This window comes from Artibeus jamaicensis, unplaced genomic scaffold (assembly GCF_021234435.1).
Source record: "Artibeus jamaicensis isolate MK-2021 breed Jamaican fruit bat unplaced genomic scaffold, CSHL_Jam_final contig_196, whole genome shotgun sequence".
Lineage (NCBI taxonomy): Eukaryota > Metazoa > Chordata > Mammalia > Chiroptera > Phyllostomidae > Artibeus > Artibeus jamaicensis.
The window spans coordinates 3396612-3414746 of record NW_026521401.1 but is presented as its reverse complement, the minus strand read 5'-3'; the positions used below and the strand labels follow the sequence as shown (position 1 = coordinate 3414746).

Below are 18135 nucleotides of genomic sequence, written 5' to 3'. Positions count from 1 at the left end.
AACAGATTTGTTTTTGCTTTTTACTAGAATATCTCCCCAGAATTCCCTATTATTCCCATCTCCCCTCCTGGAACTCTTTCCCAAAACCATCAATTAGGATAGCAGACAGTGAGATCAAAGGAATGTTTATTACAGCATTTGTGGGCCTACCTCCTCCATAAATAAATCTGTACAGAATTGGGAAGTAGGACCATGATAGATATAGGAGGGAAGACAGCATAGTTTTAAGGCTCAGGGATCACTGCATCATCAGATTCAACATCCTTCCCTTTTCAAGGGTACTACCAAGGCTGCTGGGATTTCCATTGGAATGGAATTGGCAGGAACCCTGCTATAGGATCTTTCAGTATTTAGGAAGCAGGGAGGGGCTGTTGCAGGTTCAGCCTATGATCCAGGTCCGTAAGTTCCAGCCTTCTCTGCCACTTCCAGGGCTAACTTCAGGTTCTGGTCAAACAGCTCACACCTACACCAGACCCAGAAGGCACAAATAAAGACAAAGTTTGAGGACTATGGCTCTCTCCCCACTTTGGATGCAGAGGCAGAGCCACTGAAGAGCCTGCTTGAAGGACATAAACTCCAAGGAGTCCTTGGTTTCTTAAATAAGTAAAAGGCTACTCACCTTGTTTTATTTAAAAATAACTTGTATTACACTTCAATATGACTTTGGAAAAGAACATACAGGTTGGGGCAAGGAGAATTTGATCTGGGGAATGGGACCACCTACCTGATAGGCATTTCCAGGGAGTAAAATGGATTCTTGAGGGCAAAGTCTGAGTAAATCTCATAAATCTTTCGGAGAAGAGAATCTATCCCAGCTTGCCGAGGGTCTGCCAGCACCACAAACTTGATCCCTGGAGGGACCAGGAATGGTTAACACAGGGTAGAAAATGCAGCAAGTAACATCATCCTGTATTTGTACAGCACTTTCAATTTTGTAAAGCTCTTTCATCAGCCTGTATTTGTTTTATCCTTACTGCTCCACAAAGCAGGAAAGGTAAGATTTTAAATCTGTGAGACCAGAAAATTGAAGTTACTTTATTGCATCATCCAGCTGGCTGAGACCATACTTTGAGTTTTGGCTCTGTCTCTTACTGCTAGTCTTAGGGCTCCCTTAGCGGAAAGTGCCAGGAGGGACAAACTCAGACAATTTTCAATTATCTGCATTAAAGGAGTGAAGCAGTGATGCTCATGATCCAAAGGTCATTTCCATTTGGCATCCATAATTTTGAAACAACACTTATACCTTCCAAAACATGTGCAATATGAGATAACATTAAGGTGAGTTTTATTTGTGCACAGGATAACCAGGGCCGAGCATGCTGGGTGGTGTGGACAAAATCAGAGTCAGATTAAATATTAGCTTTGGATTCACAAAACAAATAAATAGATGTGTCTATGCAATTGTCCCAGGAAAAGCTATCCTCCCCTTCCCCACCCCCACCCCCAGCCTCCAACACTGCTTACCAAAGCTTTAGTCAATCCTTTCCCCAGCCTGTCCCACTGCATCTCTTTGGACTGTCTGAGACACATACCTGTCAGTGTCTGGAAGCAGTGCAGTTTGAATGTATCTGTCTCCAGCATCTCAATGCCTGAGCTGCCCTGTTCAGGAGATAGTTGGGAGCCGATTGCGAACAGCCTATTTGCAAAGAAGGCAAAGCTGGGAATGTACTCCACTGCTGTAAGGTAGAAGTGCTTCCCAAACTTTTCCACTGAAGTGATCCTACCCACTGAGGAGTTCATATTACAGCCAGGTCAATCAGAAGAGGCAGTGTGAACTGCTTAACAGCAATACCAATTTTCTTTAAAATCCACTTGAATTCTACATGAATTTTACAGCAATTCCTCAAATAACACCTTTTTTTATTGTAATATTGATTAGAAGCCATAGTAACTTTTGTTTATATCAATTAACTTATGGTAAAACTGGATTCATTATACAGTTGACAAATATGGGTTTGAACTACACAGATCCACTTACACTCAAGTTTTTCCAATAAATAGTCAGCCTTCCCTATCCCCAGGTTTCAAATACAAGGACTCAACCAACTTAGAATCAAAAACAGTATTTTCAACCCGCATTTTGGAATGACTGGATGCAGGAGGCTGACTGTATACATTGTTCTACACCATTTTATGAGAGGGACTTGAATTTCCATGGATTTTGGTTATCTGCAGGGGTCCGGTAACCAATACCCTGCAGACGCCAATGGATAACAGCAGTTGTTTTGGGGAGTCAAAGTTGTATGTGGCGACCCAGGCTGGTGTGGCTCAGTGGTTGGATTGTCGTCCTATAAATCAAAAGGTTGCAGGTTCTATTCCCCATGAGGGTACATGCCTGGGTTGCTGTTAGAGTCCCAGTCTGGGCACCTGCAAGAGGCCAGCAATAGATGTTTCCTTCTCTCTCCCCCTCCCTTCCCTTCTCTAATTATCAGTAAGCATGTCCTCAGGTGAAGATTTAAAAAAAAAAAAGGGGAGGAGGGGGTCACACCCATAATTCCCTCCTTGTTCAAAGGTCAACTGTACTTCCTTTTGCTTAAAGTTGTAGAACCTACGCAAGAGGTTAAATGAGGGCTTACTGTACATTTATACTTTACAACATTTTACATTAAAAACTCTGGGTCAAATTAACACTGGGAATATGTGCCACAGTTAGCGGTATGCCAGCACATCTCAAACTGTAGTTGAGAGCATAAAAAGATCTTAAAGATTGTTTAGTTCAATTGCCTTACTATACCCATGGAAAAACTAAGGCTCAGAATTGAAGCTCATTTATGCAACATCACACCACTGCCAATACTGGCTAAAACATAATTATACTGAATCAGTTCTTTTTCCTTTTATTTTTTCCTAAGATTTTATTTATTTATTTTTAGAGAGAAGGCAAGGGAAGGAGAAAGAGAGGGAGAGAAACATCAATGTGTGGTTGCCTTTCATGTGGCCCACACTGGGGATCTGGCCTGCAACCCAGGCATGTGCCCTGACTGGGAACCGAACTGGAGACCTTTTGGTTCCCAGCCCACGCTCAATCCACTGAGCTACACCAGCCAGGGCCTTTTTTCCTTTTATAACGCACGAGCTGATCTACTTACTTATTTCCAGAGCGGGTAAGAGAGAGGAAAACATCAATGTGCATTGCCTCTCGAGGGCCCCCCAATGAGCACTTGGCTCAGCAACCCAGGCTTGTGCTCTGATTGGGAATCTGACCAGCGACCCTTAGGTCCCTACTCAATCCACTGATCCACACCACCCAGGGGATAACTGATGATTTAAAAGGAAGTAGAGAAAGGTAAGCACTGCGGCTCAGGCGACTGCTCGTTCATACAACCACACTAACACAGCCAGTCTAAGACCCAAGTGTAGGCCAACAAGGCACTGGGCAGGGAAGACTTACGAGTGGAACATTGAAGCCAACATGAGCTTCTCATTGGAGGTGAGGCGAGGTCGGCCGAATCGAATGGACACCGGGTAGTTAGCAGGATTGCCTAGGTACTCCAGCACCTCTTTCCCATCAGCTGTGTATTTGCCGTTCACGTCCATGCCATTAATGGCCAGCACTGCGTGGCCCACTGCAAGGTGAAGCAAAGGTAAATGAAGCCCCATTCCGCAGATGCCGCGGAGGGAACAGGGACCCAGCCCCCACCTCCACCCCCGCCTACTGCCCCAGTACCGACCCCCCTTCCCGAGTCTAGCCAACCCCGGATGCCGTCGCGCTGGCCGAAGGCAACTAGCACTCGCTCGTCATGTAGCTTGAGCAGCAGATCAAGTGGGTAACTGAAAGTTTTCTCAGCCTCGGCCCGTGGTGCGTAGCTGTCGAGTTGGTAAATCAGGCCGCCAGCTTTGTTCACCACATATACACTGAAAATCGCCATCAGCGCTGCTGCGGCTCAAGACTTCGAATGCACCAGCCTCGCCCTGAACAGCAGTCACGGGATGCGTCTCCCGCCCTCCACTTCTTTCTACCAGCTCCCGGTGTGCGGGCGGTTGCAGCGCTTGCGCATTTGGGGCAACACGCGGGTGAAACGCCAGGAAATTAGTTGCCGGGTTCTGATAGTTTTCGGTCTTTCCCGGTTCTTAGTACAACGTGACTGCTTCAAAACTAAAGGCAAAGCCAAACCAGGATTCCAGGGAAGCGGCAGAGGAACCGGAATCCAGGGGCTCAAGGCCCTACCTAATCTAGCTTCAAGGAGCGGGTGGTGTTCGAACCTTTTTTTTTTTTTTTTTTTTTTTTTTTTTTGCGGGGCTCCACCCCTTGCCCCGGAAGCACTTGCTGGGGGCGGTGGTTTGTGGGATTGTTCGTGGGCCGTGCTTCCTTTTCGTCCGACATTTTCTCAGGGAGCACTGAAATCCGGCGCTCCTCGAGTTTCACAATGGTGAGTAGCAGTGCAAAGCTAGTGCGGTTCTGAGGGCCAGACGGTGACAGGGGGCGGATGAGCCTCCTTTGGGAGGAGGGCCTCCCGAACTGCCGGTTGCGGCTCAGAAGACGAGCCGGTATATTGCCTCAGCCGTGTGCTCGCTAGTGGAGTGGGGTAGAAGGTGCAGAAGGAGGGGAGCATGAGGTTGAGTTACGAGCTGGCTGTTTAACCGCCTTTCTTAAACAGCCGCCCAAGGACGACAAGAAGAAGAAAGATGCTGGGAAGTCTGCCAAGAAAGACAAAGACCCAGTGAACAAATCTGGCGGCAAAGCCAAAAAGAAGGTGGGAGTCAGTTTCTCTTAAGATTAAGGAAGACTGGAGGCGCCCCTTCCATATTGCTGTAGTAAGCCGTACAGCAAATGGCTTTAACGTTGTGGGTTATAGAGTCTGATTACTTTTTAAATCTTGAGTATACATATAAAGATTGTATTTGTTTTGAGAGGGGAAAGGAAGGAGAAAGGGAGGGAAACATCAATATGTAAAAGGAACATGGATGGGTTGCCCCCAGCTGGGGAGTTGGCCCGCAACCCAGGCATGTGCCTTGATCACAAATCGAACTGGCAACCATCTTTTCGCAGGCCAGTGTTCATTCCACTGAGCCTCATCAGCTAGGGCTAATTTTTAACTGTAATTGATTGATTGGTTTGAGAAACATTGATTTGTTGCTTCACTGATTATTGGTTGATTTTCTTATGTGTTCTGACCAGGGATGGAACCCGTAACAGTGGCTTAATGGGACAAAACTAACCAACTGAGCTACCTGGCCAGGGCTAGGGTCAGATTATGAAAGCTATGCCCTTAATCACCATTCTCATTTTTCCCCTCACTTAAAGAATGGGGTGATACATACTACTTCGAAACTAAACAAATATGTGTCAAACATTTGTCTTGACCCTGCCTGGCGTAGCTTGGTTGGAGTGTTGTCCTATAAAAAACAAATTTCAGGGTGTGTGCCAGAGTCAACCAATCAGTGTTTCTCTCTCCTCTCTTCCCTTATCTCTGAACTCAATAAACATGACCCTGACTAGGCCTGGGTTAGTTTGGCATCATCCTGCAAACATAAAGGTCGCCAGTTTCATTCTTGTCAGGACACATGCTGAGGTTTTGGGGCACTGTACTCCTATCCCTTCCTGGGTGCTTACAGAAAGCAACCAGTCAGTATTTTTCTGTTCCTCTCCTTCTCCCTCTCCCAATAAGCATGGCCTAGAGTGAGGAGTAATATTTTTTAAAAAACAAACTTGTTTTGATGCCTGGTTTGGAATAATTATTTTAATAAGCCTGATGGGGCTCAGCCCATATCCAGAAGTCTCAAAATGTATCTGATGGCATTAGGTACCAAGGTCTGTTTTATTTTATATCCAGGCTTGCTGTTATTTCTATCTTAATTTGTAGAATTTTTGCAAATTCTCAATTTTATGTTTTTGCAGGCCAAGGGACAGAGTGACCTCAGTGTTGCCATTTAGAGAGAGATTTGGCACAATCTGGCACAGATTGGGAGAAAAAGGGTGATTCTTCCAGGGGCACTGATTCTTTTTCCTTTGTTTTTGTGAGCAGAAGTGGTCCAAAGGCAAAGTTCGGGACAAGCTCAATAACCTAGTCTTGTTTGACAAAGCAACATATGATAAACTTTGCAAGGAAGTTCCCAACTACAAGCTTATAACCCCAGCTGTTGTCTCTGAGCGACTGAAGATCCGTGGATCCTTGGCTAGGGCAGCCCTTCAGGAGCTCCTTAGTAAAGGTGAGAGGGAATGTTGTACTGGTGTGGTTTTGCACATTTAAATTGGCCTTGATCGTGTTAGCCATCTCAAATGTTTTTATTGGAATTGTAAAAAATAGGCTAACCAGTGGTTGTTAGTAATACAATTTTAACATGTCAGCCCTGGCAGCCATTTTTCGTGCCATGGCCCCTGTGGCAGTTAGTGAAGTTATGTGTAGTGCCTAATTTGGATAAGGTGCTATGAGGGTGGCCATCTCAAGAGCAGGTAATGGGTCCCTCTAGAAGGATAATTAAGATTAGATTATTACCAAGAAATGTGGGCAGGTCTACCTAGTAGTAAATTCTCATGCTCGAATTCAGCATTTTTGTTTTGGGAAGGAATATAAAATTCACTTTCTAATGTCACTTGCTATGTGAAAACTTTGTATTTTCTCCTTAGGACTTATTAAACTAGTTTCAAAGCACAGAGCTCAAGTAATTTATACCAGAAACACCAAAGGTGGGGATGCCCCAGCTGTTGGTGAAGATGCATGAACAGGTGAGCAAGAATACCAGGGTCTCATAATGTAGGAGGTATGCATCCCCATTACAAGACTATACTAATTCTTTTTAATTTTTTTTTTACAGGTCCCACCAGCTGTACATTTTGAAAAATAAAACTTTATTAAACCAGTAGTGGGTGTGTGTGTGTTTTCTAAGAGAAGCAGATACAAAGAATAATAGCAGGTGTGGGTTTGCTGACTATGGTTGTTACAAAAGTATCAGGAAACCATTAGTTTTCTTTGTGTGATTGCTGTTTGTTCCTGGCTGCATCTTCAATTTTGAATTGATGCCTGAAAGGAAATGAAGGGTTAACGTGACAAAAGTGAGAGACTTTCCAAAGGGGTGGTATGTTGGGGTCCAGACACAGGACCCATACCTGGACTGCCAGCGGCGTCCATTATTCCAGACCCGGCCAAAAGAGGGCAGCCACCCTGCAGTGGTGTTGGAGCTATGATCAAAGTTGGCCCCAACTCTGTCTGAGGGGAGTTTCTTCAATTTCTGTTTTTCCTCTGTAATGATAAGTAAATGGTTTATTTGAGTAGGAAGATTTAAAGAACACTTTACTGCCATTCTTGAATTACTTTACTCACTTTCTCTGAGAAATTCTTCATAGGAAGGTCCTATTTGTTGATTCCCAGAGCTGTATTCCTCATCTTGGACTACCCAGGGAGGTGTGGCTCCTGGAAAAGAATGGCCTATTGAGAATTAAGGTGCTTGGCATATGCAGTTATATTGAGTTTTAGCTGTGTTAAGTACTATCCCACTGTTAAGTTTTGTTGAAGCATATTTGGATTGTTTCCAGTTTGGGGCTGCTAAAAATAAAGCTGCTACAATTTGGAATGGCTGATCATGTTTGATTTTAAGAAACTTGGACTGTTTTCCAAAGTGGTTGTGCCACTTTACATTCCACCAGCAATTGAGTGACAGTTCTCACACGTCCATGTCCAGTTTTTAACTTTAGCCTTTCTGATGAGCATCTTTTTATATGTCTTTATTGAGTTTTGAGCTCTTGATATATGCAGGATCCAAGTTCTTCATCAGATAGTGCTTTTTTTCCCCCATTTCCATCCCCCAACCTATTTGGAAGTCATCAGCATACTCCCTATAAATGTTTGTTTATTCATTTAGTTTCTTTAGATTCCACATGAGATACGATACTGGTCTTTATCTTATTTTAGTTAGCATAATACCCTCTAGGTCCACCAATTTTGTTGCAAATGGCAAGATTTCATTTTTTATTGCTGAGTAACATTCTATTGTGTATCACATCTTTATACCTTCATCTATTAATAGCTAAACTGCAGTTAGTGCTTTATCTTAATCAGTTTTTTTTTTTTTTTTCTGGTGCACCTTTCTTGGATGTATTGCAATACCAGGTCGATGCACAGAGTGGATAGAGCAACCTCCTATTCCAACCTCCTGTTCCAAAAAGCCATTTAATATATTGTCCTGAGAACATATTAAATATTAAACTGTTAAGAACAGACAACTACACTTGACTTAGCCAAACGTCTGAGAAGCAATTATACTTTAAAAATATGCAGGAACAAGTATAAAGGACACATGGACAAAAACAAGCGGGGGCGGGGGGGGGGTGGAAACAGAAGGGAGGTGGGAGGGGCAGGATGGGGGTAACAAATATACAACTGCCTCACCCTGTCCAGCATGGCTCAATTGTGTATCAATTATCCCACAAAGTGAAAAGGTTGCTGGTTAGATTCCCAGTTGGCACATGCCTGGGTTGTAGATTTGGACCCAAGTTGGGGTGTGTACATGAGGCAACAGATATTTCTTGCATCGAAGTTTCTCCCACCCTTCCTCTCTAAAATTAATTACTGTTTTTTGGTTTTTTTTTTTAATTGCCTCTTACTCTGAGAAACACTGTTCTGGGCCTTACCTGAGTGGATGTTACCAACTCCTGGTGTGTCCTGTAGTTGGAAATGGGGAAAAAAAAAAATCCTAGATATAGAAAGCCAAGATATGAAAGGATACTCAGAGAAAAGGCAAACTTTATAGGCGATGGATGGAACTAGTGCCACAATGCTAATTCTACAGCCTGTTAGCAGTAGACCTTGGCTGGTGTGGCTCAGTGGATTGAGCACCACTGTGCGAACCAAAGGGTCATTGGTTTGATTCCCAGTCAAAGCACATGTCTGGGTTGCTCGCCAGGTCCCCAGTAGGGGGCACATGAGAGGCAACCACACATCTCCCTCCATTCCCCTCCCTCTAAAAATAAGTAAGTAAAAAAGAACACAGTAGCCCTGACTGGTGTGGTTTGGGGATTACCCACAAACAGAAAGGTTATAGGTTCCATTCTTGGTGAGGGCACATGCCTGGGTTGCAGGCCAGGTCCCCAGTTGGAAGCGAGTGTGCTAGAGGCAACTGGTGGATGTTTCACACATCAGTGTTCCCTCTCTAAAAATAAATAGAATATATTTTTACATTTTTATTTCATCTTTATTGTATTTTTTCCATTACCACTCAGTCCCCATATAAATAAATAAATAAATAAATAAATAAATAAATAAATAGATAGAAGAAGAAGCAGCAGCAGCAGCAGCAGCAGCAGCATAGGCCTTGGCTGGTGTGGCTCAGTGGATTGAGTGCCAGCCCACAAACCGAAAGGTCACCAATTTGATTCCCAGTCACATGCCTGGCTTGCTGGCTGGGTCCCTGGTTGGGGGTATGTGAGAGGCAACTAATTGATGTATCTCTCGCACATCAATGCTTCTCCCTCCTTCTCCCTTCCCCTCTCTCTAAAAATAAATTTAAAACACAATAAATCATTGCAAGTCCTGTCCTCAAGAGACTCATGGTCTTAATAGTGGAGCTGTGCCAACTACATGCCAGGTGAACAAAAAACCCTTTCCTCATAGGATACTGTATTTTGCCATGTATAATGTGCACTTTTTTACCCAAATTTTTGAGGGAAAAATAAGGATGCCCATTGTACATGGGTATAATTCATGTATAATGTGCACAAAAATGTGGGTGTGTATTATATATGGGAATACATTATACACAGCAGAATGGGGTACATGGTATTAGCAATGGCAACTGCATGTGCAAAAAGGAAGCACAGTACAGCTGGAATATAAACTAAAGATAGCAGGTGATACAGTGACTCTGTTTTTGAAACAGGGTTGCAAGGAAGAGTAGGAATTATTCTAAGGGGCCAGCTTGTACTGAGGTAAAACAGACATACTTGATAGCATGTGGAAGATGAATGGGATAAGGATCTGCATCTACGGTTCTTGGAAATATAGGAGGGGTAATTTTAGATACCTGTGGGATAGCTGTAAGTGTATTAAGCTGGAATTGTGGGTTCTCTAGAGGATGCAACTTAGGTTTTGGTACCCTTCTAAATGGCATTGGCAGCAATAGGCATGGTTGGAGGGTTAGCAAAGATGTCTGAAAACACTATATACTATGGAACACTACAGCAAGAGAGAAAAGTCCGCAGACTGGGTCCGCAAACCCAGGAGAGATAGGTGTTCTTGATGCTGATGGGTCATTGACTCTTTCCTGGCTGGCTTATCCATTGTACCTGGTGGCCAATGAATGTCAGAGATTGTCCTGTGTCCATCCAGTCAAGCTCTTGGGCTGGTGGCAGGTCCAAGTATAAGGGCCTCTCTGAGGTGGAGGCTACTTGGCTGAAAAATACAAACAGGAGCCAGGCTGGCAAAGGAGGTCCTTGAACCATGAGGATAGCAAAGATAACGTTTGTTCCCATATTCTTACAAAAAATTTATAGAATGCTCTAACAGGTCAAACTCCCAATGAGAGATTCTCTTACCTGTTAGTCCCTTTCCAGCTTCCAGGTAACGAAGAGCCCTCTTCTGGGTCTGGCACTGCCTGAGGCTGAGTTTGATTCAGGAAAAATAAATGTGTCTAGGATGCTTAAGAATCTGCCTAGGCTATGCTCCCACCCTCCAAAAGGAAACAAATTGGCATATGGAGGGTACTGCATATGCCAATTCTCCCATCTTGTAAATTCTCCCGTTCCAGCCCTGCCCACATCTTGTCCACTGACAAAACCTGCCCTTTGATGCACAGGTAAGGGAATTCAAGCAGAGAAGGTGAAGCATGAGGATGATGAGTTTTCTTAGAGATGACAGGTGAAATGTTGGACCTGGGAGAAGCGGGAATCAGTGGATTTGGATACTGGTCTGGCTTCTCCAAGGGAAACCAACCTCTAAGACGGACCGAACCACCTCCTGACGGCTGTGCTCCACCTCCCGGATCTGAGCTGCCATCTGAGGGAGAAAGGCTGCTTAGGTACAAGATCATGGGGGCTGGGTGCTTCAGAGGCCTTTCCTTTAACTAACCTCTTTGATCACCTCATCCTCTTTCTCCTCGTAAGAATCCAAACCTTTCACCATGGATTTCTTGAATCTAAAAAGAAAAAGGGCAAGTCAGCCCAGGACCCCAAGTCCTGCTACTTGTGAAAAGATCCTCAGTAAATAACTTTTATCTTTAAATTTTGAGTAATTTTAAATTCACAGAAAGAAAATAGTACAACGAACACCTTGGTACGTCATCCAGAGTCACTGTTAACATTTTACCATACTGGCTCCACTTCTCTTTTGTACACATATCTCCTTTTTTGCCAGATTAAAAATGGGTTTTAGACATTATAAGACTTGACTTTAAATATTTCAGCATGCATCTCTTGAGAATAGAAACAATCTATTAAACCATGAAACCATTACCACATTTAAAAAAATCAATTATTATTCTTGATACTCAAATTATCCCATATGTGGACAGTAAGAACCCCTCCAAACCAGCTCTTTTGTCCTCTGGACCACTCCATGGTCTCACCATGTACTACTTTCCCTGCACCAAACCTGAATTGACCACTTCTCCAAGGAGATCTAGTTCCTTTTGGTAGAAAGTAATATTTAGAAACAAAGAGCTAAGGTGAACAAGTAAAAAAGGTGAAGGGATTAAGAAGTACAGATTTCCTATCTGTAGGAAGTCGGTGGCATGGCTAGTCTTCTTGCACTACTACATCAAAATTGCAACTAACCTATTAAACAGCCATCATTCAGAACTGTCAGAAATTAAGCGGAGTGGAAGTCCTACAACTACGGAAATAAGGAAGAAACAACACTGAGACTGCTAGGAGAGAGCAGAGATGCAGAATGGGCTGGTCCCACACCTGTGTGTGGCGGATAAGAACTGGGAGGGATATCTCAGGAGTGAGGGGTCCCTGGACCAGGATTCCAGTGCCAGGAAGATAAGTCTCTGTAACTTCTGGCTGTAAAAAACAGCGAGGGTTGAGAGTGTGGAAGACAGAAACTTCTGGAATCCCAGGAAGTTCCTCTTAAAGGGCCAGCGCACAGACTTACTTGGACTCACTCCCTTTGAGCTCCAGTGCAGGGGCACCAGATTGAAAGGCATCAGAGACATATGGGGAGGATCTAAATTGTCTGGCATCAGGGCAAAAGCTGGGGGCAGCTTTCTCCCAGACAGAAGTGCTGGTGGAAGCCATTGTTCATTTTCTGAGCCCACCCTAAACAGAGCCATAGAGCCAGCAGGAAACGCCATATTTGAGACTCCATCAACCTGGCTATCACTGTTTGCCCTACCCAGGTGATTCCCTGAGGCTTGGCCCCAACCAAATTTCAGGCCCACCCAAGCTGTTTCCAGTGGCTTTTCCATATAAATGGCTTGTCTTGGCCCATGCTCCAGATTTTCCTAAATTCTCTCAAACAAGCAGCATCTGGCTTCAGCAAGCCCCATACCTTTCACTAAGTTGCCCCAGGCCTGGCACTGGCAGCAGCTGGCCTTGAGTCACAGCATGGCCTCATCTGGGCAACTCCAAGTCCAGCACAAGTAGAGCCATCTGCAGATTGTTTTGAGCTTATGCTGTGTGACCCTGGACAGAACACAGTGGGTGGCTAACATTGGAAGTGCCAACAACAATCAAGGCTGAACTACAACAGGTAGTGTACACAGCCCACATGATGGGTACACCTTGAGTACCCAGTTTGAGTAATAGAGGACGCTGTACCACAGGACCCTATAGGACACGACAGTAAGCCACTCTACCAAGCCTGGGAGACATAAGTAGCTCTACATAATACATAGAAACGAACACAGGGAGGCTGCCCAAATGAGAAGACAAAGAAACATATCCCAAATGAAAGAATAGGTCAAAACTACAGAAGAAGAACTAAAAGAAAATGGAGACAAGCAATCTACTATATGTAGAGTTCAAAACACTGGTTATAAGGATGGTCAATCAACTTACTGAGGACCTCAACAACATAAAAGAGATGCAGTCAGAAACGAAGGATACATTTTCAATTGAAATGAAAAAAAATTTATAGGGAAACAACAATAGAGTGGATGAAGCCAAGAATCAAATCAGTAATGTGGGATATAAGGAAGCAAAAAAAAAAACAACCAATTAGAACAGCAAGAAGAAAAAAGAATTAAAAAAAAAATAAAGATAGCCCTGGCTGGTGTAGCTCAGTGGACTGAGCATGGGCTACAAACCAAAGGATTGTCGGTTCAATTCCCAGTTAGGGCACATGCCTGAATTGCAGGCCAGATTCCCAGTTGGGGACATGCAAGAGGCAACCAATCGATGTTTCTCTCCCTCTCTTTCTCCCTTCCTTCCCCTCTCTAAAAAAATAAATAAAAATAAAATATTTTTTTAACTTTAAATTATTTTATCGTTGTTCAATTACTGTTGTCTATATTTTCTCCCCCGCCTCCTCCCCATCCCCTCCAAACCCATCTCCCTCCCTTACTTCTACCCTCCCCCTTGGTTCTGTCCATGTGTCCTTTATAGAAAAATAAAATCATTTTTAAAAGATTAAAAAATATGAATAATACAATGGCAATAAATACATATCTATAAAAGATTAAATCTAAAAAACAAAGTAAAGAAATAAGAAGAGCAAAAATAGAATCATACATACAGAGAACATTGTGTTGGTTGCCAGATGAGAGGGGTGTTTGGCAGATGGGAAAATAGGTGAAGGGATTAAGAAGCACAAATGGGCCCTGGCTGGTGTGGCTCAGTAGACCGAGTGCCAGCCAGCCTGCAAATTGAAGGGTTGCTTGTTCGTTTCCCAGTCAGGACACTTGCCTGGGTTGTGGGTCAGGTCCCCAGTAGGGGATGCACAAGAGGCAATGATATATCACTGTTTCTCTCCCTCTCTTTCTCCCTCTCGCTAAAAATAAATAAAAATCTTAAAAAAAAAATTGTATGTAGAGAACTTTTCAATGACCCCCTCCCTTGATTTCTTTGTTCAGCTTTCCTTCTTCCTCCTTATAAAAACCTCTGGGGGGAAAAAAAACCCACCTCTGCCTGCACCCTCTGCCTGCTCTGAGATGTTAAGATGGGCTTTGAGACAAGAGTGACTGTCTTCTCAGATTGTGGGCATCTCAATAAACCTTCTTCCTTTTCACTAGCACCTTGTCTCACAAGTTTGGCTTTCATTGTGGCAGGCAGTGAGCACATTGGTTACAATGAAGCAGCTTCTCATCAACTCTGGAGTTCTGATGAAGTATGGGGCTTTCTGTCCCGCCCTTCTCAGACTAGAACTGAAGATGTTAAACCCATGTACCTACAGCCTACGTCTGGCTCCTCAGCAACTCCCAACAACTCATGCTTATGTCACCTAGCCCTTTCTGTTTCAGCCTAGTCCTTTCTGGCATGTGGGACAAGGACCTGGGAAGCTGGCAATTGGGCTTACTCTTTTTGCTGTCTCTGTAAGTAAAAATTGTCTGAACCCAAAAGTGGCTCATTTTATCATTATTTATCAGTCAGGCTTGTCCTTGTCTGGTCTTGTATGTGTACGCCTGCTTGAAATTTATAGGGTTAAAATTGAAAACTACATTTAAATAAAAGCTTCAAGAGTCCATCCTCATAATTCTCAATTAAAAACTTTTCTGCTCAACTGTACTTTATTCACCCACCAAAATCATATGACACTGGGTTAGGTATGAGGAGTGAGTGGTTTTTGTCTTCAAATTCCCATCTCCTCCCAGTCTGAACCACAGGTCTGTGGGCAAGGTAGTGGGATTTAAGCATTTCTTATCATCCCCTCATTATTCTCCACACTGAATAGAAAGGAATAATAGATACCATGAGTTTTTCTAACTTTAGCTCTGGGATCCCCTTGGGTTACATATCCCATAATCTCAATATGGTCCTAATAAAAGTGGTGTCATGAGGCTGCCTGTGTTGTCTTCTTGAGGCAGTCAGGGCTCATACTTCCTCTGTGCTGACCAGCTTCTTGCACTTGTTCCTGAGGGTCCTCCACAGGCCAGTTCAAATAGAGTCTAAAACTACACAGAGTAAAACCCTGGCCAGAGGGGCCCAGTTGGTTGGAGCATTGTTCTGAGAAACAAAAGATTGCAGGTTACATTCCCATGCCTAGGCTGACTAGGCACATCCTTTCTGAGTGTGAGATGGGCCCACACCATGCAGAAGGATCTCCTATAGTGCCACACATTTAAGTAGTTAATTAGTCAACTTTTATTATATATTGTTCTCCATTTGCTAAATGCATTGCAAATCCAGTCCCCAATTAGAATATAAATCTTTCAAAGATGCTATCATATTTCTTTTGTGTCCAATATACTATCTAGAATAATGAGTGCTATGAAGAAAACGAATAGTTATGAAGTCTTTACTCAACTTTCCAATTAATAGAGGAAACTCCTGTACTTGACACAGATCCAGAGAAATCCCACTCTGGTACTTCATCTTTCATAAGCAGTGACTTACTGTACATAATCTTGAGGGGAGATGAGAAACTTCTCTTTCATATGAACCTCAGCCTTGTTCTCCCACCAGAATCGGTTAGTTGCTTTCTTGTGCTCTGGGCTGAGAATGGAGAGTATGAATAATCTCAATGACAGATTATACACTATTACTCAGTTTCTTAGGCACAAGAAATAAGTAATGCAAACTGACATTTCTGGATTTCTGCCTCTGGGCAACGCCGAGAGAGAGAAATATTGTTAATTAGTAGTCTTCCAGATTTCCAGTCTCCCTTTTCCAATAAAAACTTGAGAATTTAAGAGGAGGTGTTGGGAGTTAACCTTGAGATAGCGGCCCTGCTGGCTTTTCTAGTTAGAACACCAACACCACTGGGACCACAGCAGCCAAAAGCCTATGTAAGGTGACAATTCATCGACCCTGATCAAATCGAAAAAGCGTTTCTCCTCTCGGCTACCCTAAATCCTCCCTCCCACGTGTGTATGAGAACAAGCTCGATGAGGGTCCTGGCCCGAATCTCACCTGGCCAGGTGCTCCAGCAGCCCCCCGTAGAGCACTGTCAGGTTTCCGTGACTTAGGTGCTTCTGCACCTCACAGCTGCAGCACACGCACCAGCAGCACCTATCGTGCTCGGGCACGTAATGCTCTACCTGAGCTGCGCGGATGGCCCTTCGAGCGGCCTCCACCTGCGGGAGAGAGCGTAACCCGGAAGAGGCCAAGTGGGAACGCGCGCGAGAACCCCCAGATCCCACCCGTTTGGGTCCTCACTGAACCGCCCGCATCCCTGCGCCCAGGCCGTCCGCGGTCCACTCCAGCCTACCCGCCGCACCTGGGGTAGGAGCCGATCCAAAGCCACCTTCAGCTGCCGCTGGTGCTTGCGGCTGTAGACGTGGCCACGACCACAGAAGAAGGTCTGGCGGCACAATGCGCAGCGTTGAGCCGGCGCCATCGGCCCAAAGGTGGGTAACTGCGACGTGCGGCGGATCCTACGCAATCGGTTGTTGCCTCATCACCCCCCAGGGGGCGGGGCGAGGCCAGAAGCACTCCGCTGCACCGTACCACTGGCGGGCACCACAGCAAACTCTCCTGCGGCTGCGCAATTCGTCCACCGGCTCTAGGCTCAAACGCAGCCAAGTCATCAACATTCCCAAACGCTAACCGGAAAAAGTAGTCAGGCTGCTGTGCAGATGCGCGGGAAGGAGCACACGCAACAGTTAATAAAACTGCAACACCGTAAGCCACACACGTAGAGGTATTGACAAGGACCCGTATTGGACAGTGTAACAAATCATAACTAGTATTTATAGGGAGCTCACTGTGTGTCCAGTGCTTTATATTAACTACCTCACTTAATCCTCACAAAAACCCTATGTAGTGTACTATTATTGGCATTTTACAAGTGGAAAAACTGAGGCTGGGGGAGGAAGTATCTTTGTGGAAGTTTGCACAGGTGTTAAGCAGTGAAAACAGCACCTTGGGCCCCCGAGCTCTTCAGTACCAGCCGTCTGTAAAGAAGATATGTTAAGGGTGGCATCTAAGACCTAATCAGTCACACCCCAGAAAGGTATTGTAAGCATTGCTTCTGTAAAGATGTAAAAGGGAAATTATAAAAGGTAAAAAATCATTTAATATGTACGAGTGCTAACTAGTGGAATTTTTAATTCTTTTCAAGCCAGTTAGAATCAGCAGCCATCCTGTCGGTGCTGATCCCAATCCCTAGGGCAGGCCTCAGGCAAATGCTTTTTTATAAAGCTGATATCCTTAGGTTTTGTGATCTTTACCCTAGAGTTCCTCCATAGAAGCCTGGGACCTAGTCCACCCTTACTTAAAAGATGAGTAGGCAGCGCTGGTGCAGTCGCAGACTTCTTGTAGATTTGTTACCTGTACATTAACCTGGATGGGTCACAATGTCTGTAGATATATACACAGTCACCTTTACATAATTCAAGACCAGAAAATAGCCAGAGTCCTCTTCAGATCTTGAATTCCTGTTAAAGCTTCCCTTTAGACTCAAGCCTTTGCCAGATATGATCAATTTTGATAATCCTTGCAACACTCAATTCCTTGACCTCCCATCATTTCTGTGGTAGGGTCAATCCTGGACCTTCTTGACCTAAAATTGTACTTTCTCTGGACCCAAACACTGAAGTTCTACTTTAACCTTCCATCTTCCTATGTAACCTTACCTTGCATCTGGTCTATTAACTATAGGAAGACCTCCATTCCTGAAAATGACTACTCTTACCCAGTCACTCATAGAACTGTTCAGCATCTACCAGCTGCCAGAGGCTTTGCTCTAGAACAGTGGTTTTCTCCTTCTTGCATTCAAATTTTATTATTTTTGTTTCTGCAAAAAACAGGGATATTAATTCAACATAGTTATATAGTTTCTGTTTCTTCAGTCTATAAAGTACCTTTAGCAAAAAGACATAACACTTCCACAGACTGTCTTATAATTATCATTAAAATAATGGCCAGTAAATACTATATGACTTAAGTCACTGATCAAATAATATTAGGTAGTCACATCCCTTTTTTAAAAAATTACCAATATGTAGCCCTGGCTGTTGTAGCTCAGTGGATTGATCACGGGCCTGCGAACCAGAGTATCGCGGTTCGATTCCAAGTCAGGGCACATGCCTGGGTTGCAGGTGAGGTCCCAGTAGGGAACTCGTGAGAGGCAACCACACATTATGTTTCTCTCCCTCTCTCCTTCC

General features: G+C 44.1%; 3 protein-coding genes and 1 non-coding gene across 7 annotated transcripts; 1 reads left to right on the top strand and 3 right to left on the bottom strand.

Moving 5' to 3' along the window:
- Window positions 1-109: 109 nt before the first annotated feature.
- Window positions 110-4208, bottom strand: TRAPPC4 (trafficking protein particle complex subunit 4). The gene is made up of 5 exons (XM_037147192.2): window positions 3695-4208; window positions 3392-3566; window positions 1533-1636; window positions 725-851; window positions 110-463 (listed from the first exon to the last, which is right to left on the bottom strand). Exons 1-5 carry the CDS (start codon window positions 3867-3869, stop codon window positions 385-387), a joined length of 660 nt encoding a protein of 219 aa, XP_037003087.1. The 5' UTR covers window positions 3870-4208; the 3' UTR covers window positions 110-384.
- Window positions 4209-4259: 51 nt separating this feature from the next.
- On the top strand, window positions 4260-6804 carry RPS25 (ribosomal protein S25). 2 transcript variants are annotated; one of them, XM_053672517.1, is made up of 5 exons: window positions 4260-4370; window positions 4599-4694; window positions 5967-6150; window positions 6569-6666; window positions 6753-6804. In XM_053672517.1, exons 1-4 carry the CDS (start codon window positions 4368-4370, stop codon window positions 6661-6663), a joined length of 378 nt encoding a protein of 125 aa, XP_053528492.1. In that variant the 5' UTR covers window positions 4260-4367; the 3' UTR covers window positions 6664-6666; window positions 6753-6804. The 2 variants fall into 2 exon arrangements, with proteins under 2 accessions (XP_053528492.1, XP_037003088.2); XM_037147193.2 differs by having other exon boundaries at window positions 6569-6667; window positions 6757-6804.
- On the bottom strand, window positions 6770-16468 carry CENATAC (centrosomal AT-AC splicing factor). Of its 3 annotated transcripts, XM_037147190.2 has the most exons (11): window positions 16248-16455; window positions 15941-16104; window positions 15425-15523; window positions 11001-11067; window positions 10866-10928; window positions 10469-10533; window positions 10220-10325; window positions 8570-8600; window positions 7263-7352; window positions 7049-7181; window positions 6770-6962 (listed from the first exon to the last, which is right to left on the bottom strand). In XM_037147190.2, the coding sequence occupies exons 1-11, from the start codon at window positions 16365-16367 to the stop codon at window positions 6902-6904; spliced, it is 999 nt and encodes a 332-aa protein (XP_037003085.2). In that variant the 5' UTR covers window positions 16368-16455; the 3' UTR covers window positions 6770-6901. The 3 variants fall into 3 exon arrangements, with proteins under 3 accessions (XP_037003085.2, XP_037003084.2, XP_053528483.1); XM_037147189.2 differs by having other exon boundaries at window positions 6770-7181; window positions 16248-16461; XM_053672508.1 differs by lacking the exons at window positions 6770-6962; window positions 7049-7181; window positions 7263-7352; window positions 8570-8600 and adding an exon at window positions 9131-9345 and having other exon boundaries at window positions 16248-16468.
- On the bottom strand, window positions 8012-8196 carry LOC119050816 (U2 spliceosomal RNA). The gene has a single exon (XR_005082815.2). It is a non-coding gene; the product is annotated as a U2 spliceosomal RNA (small nuclear RNA).
- Window positions 16469-18135: the final 1667 nt, after the last annotated feature.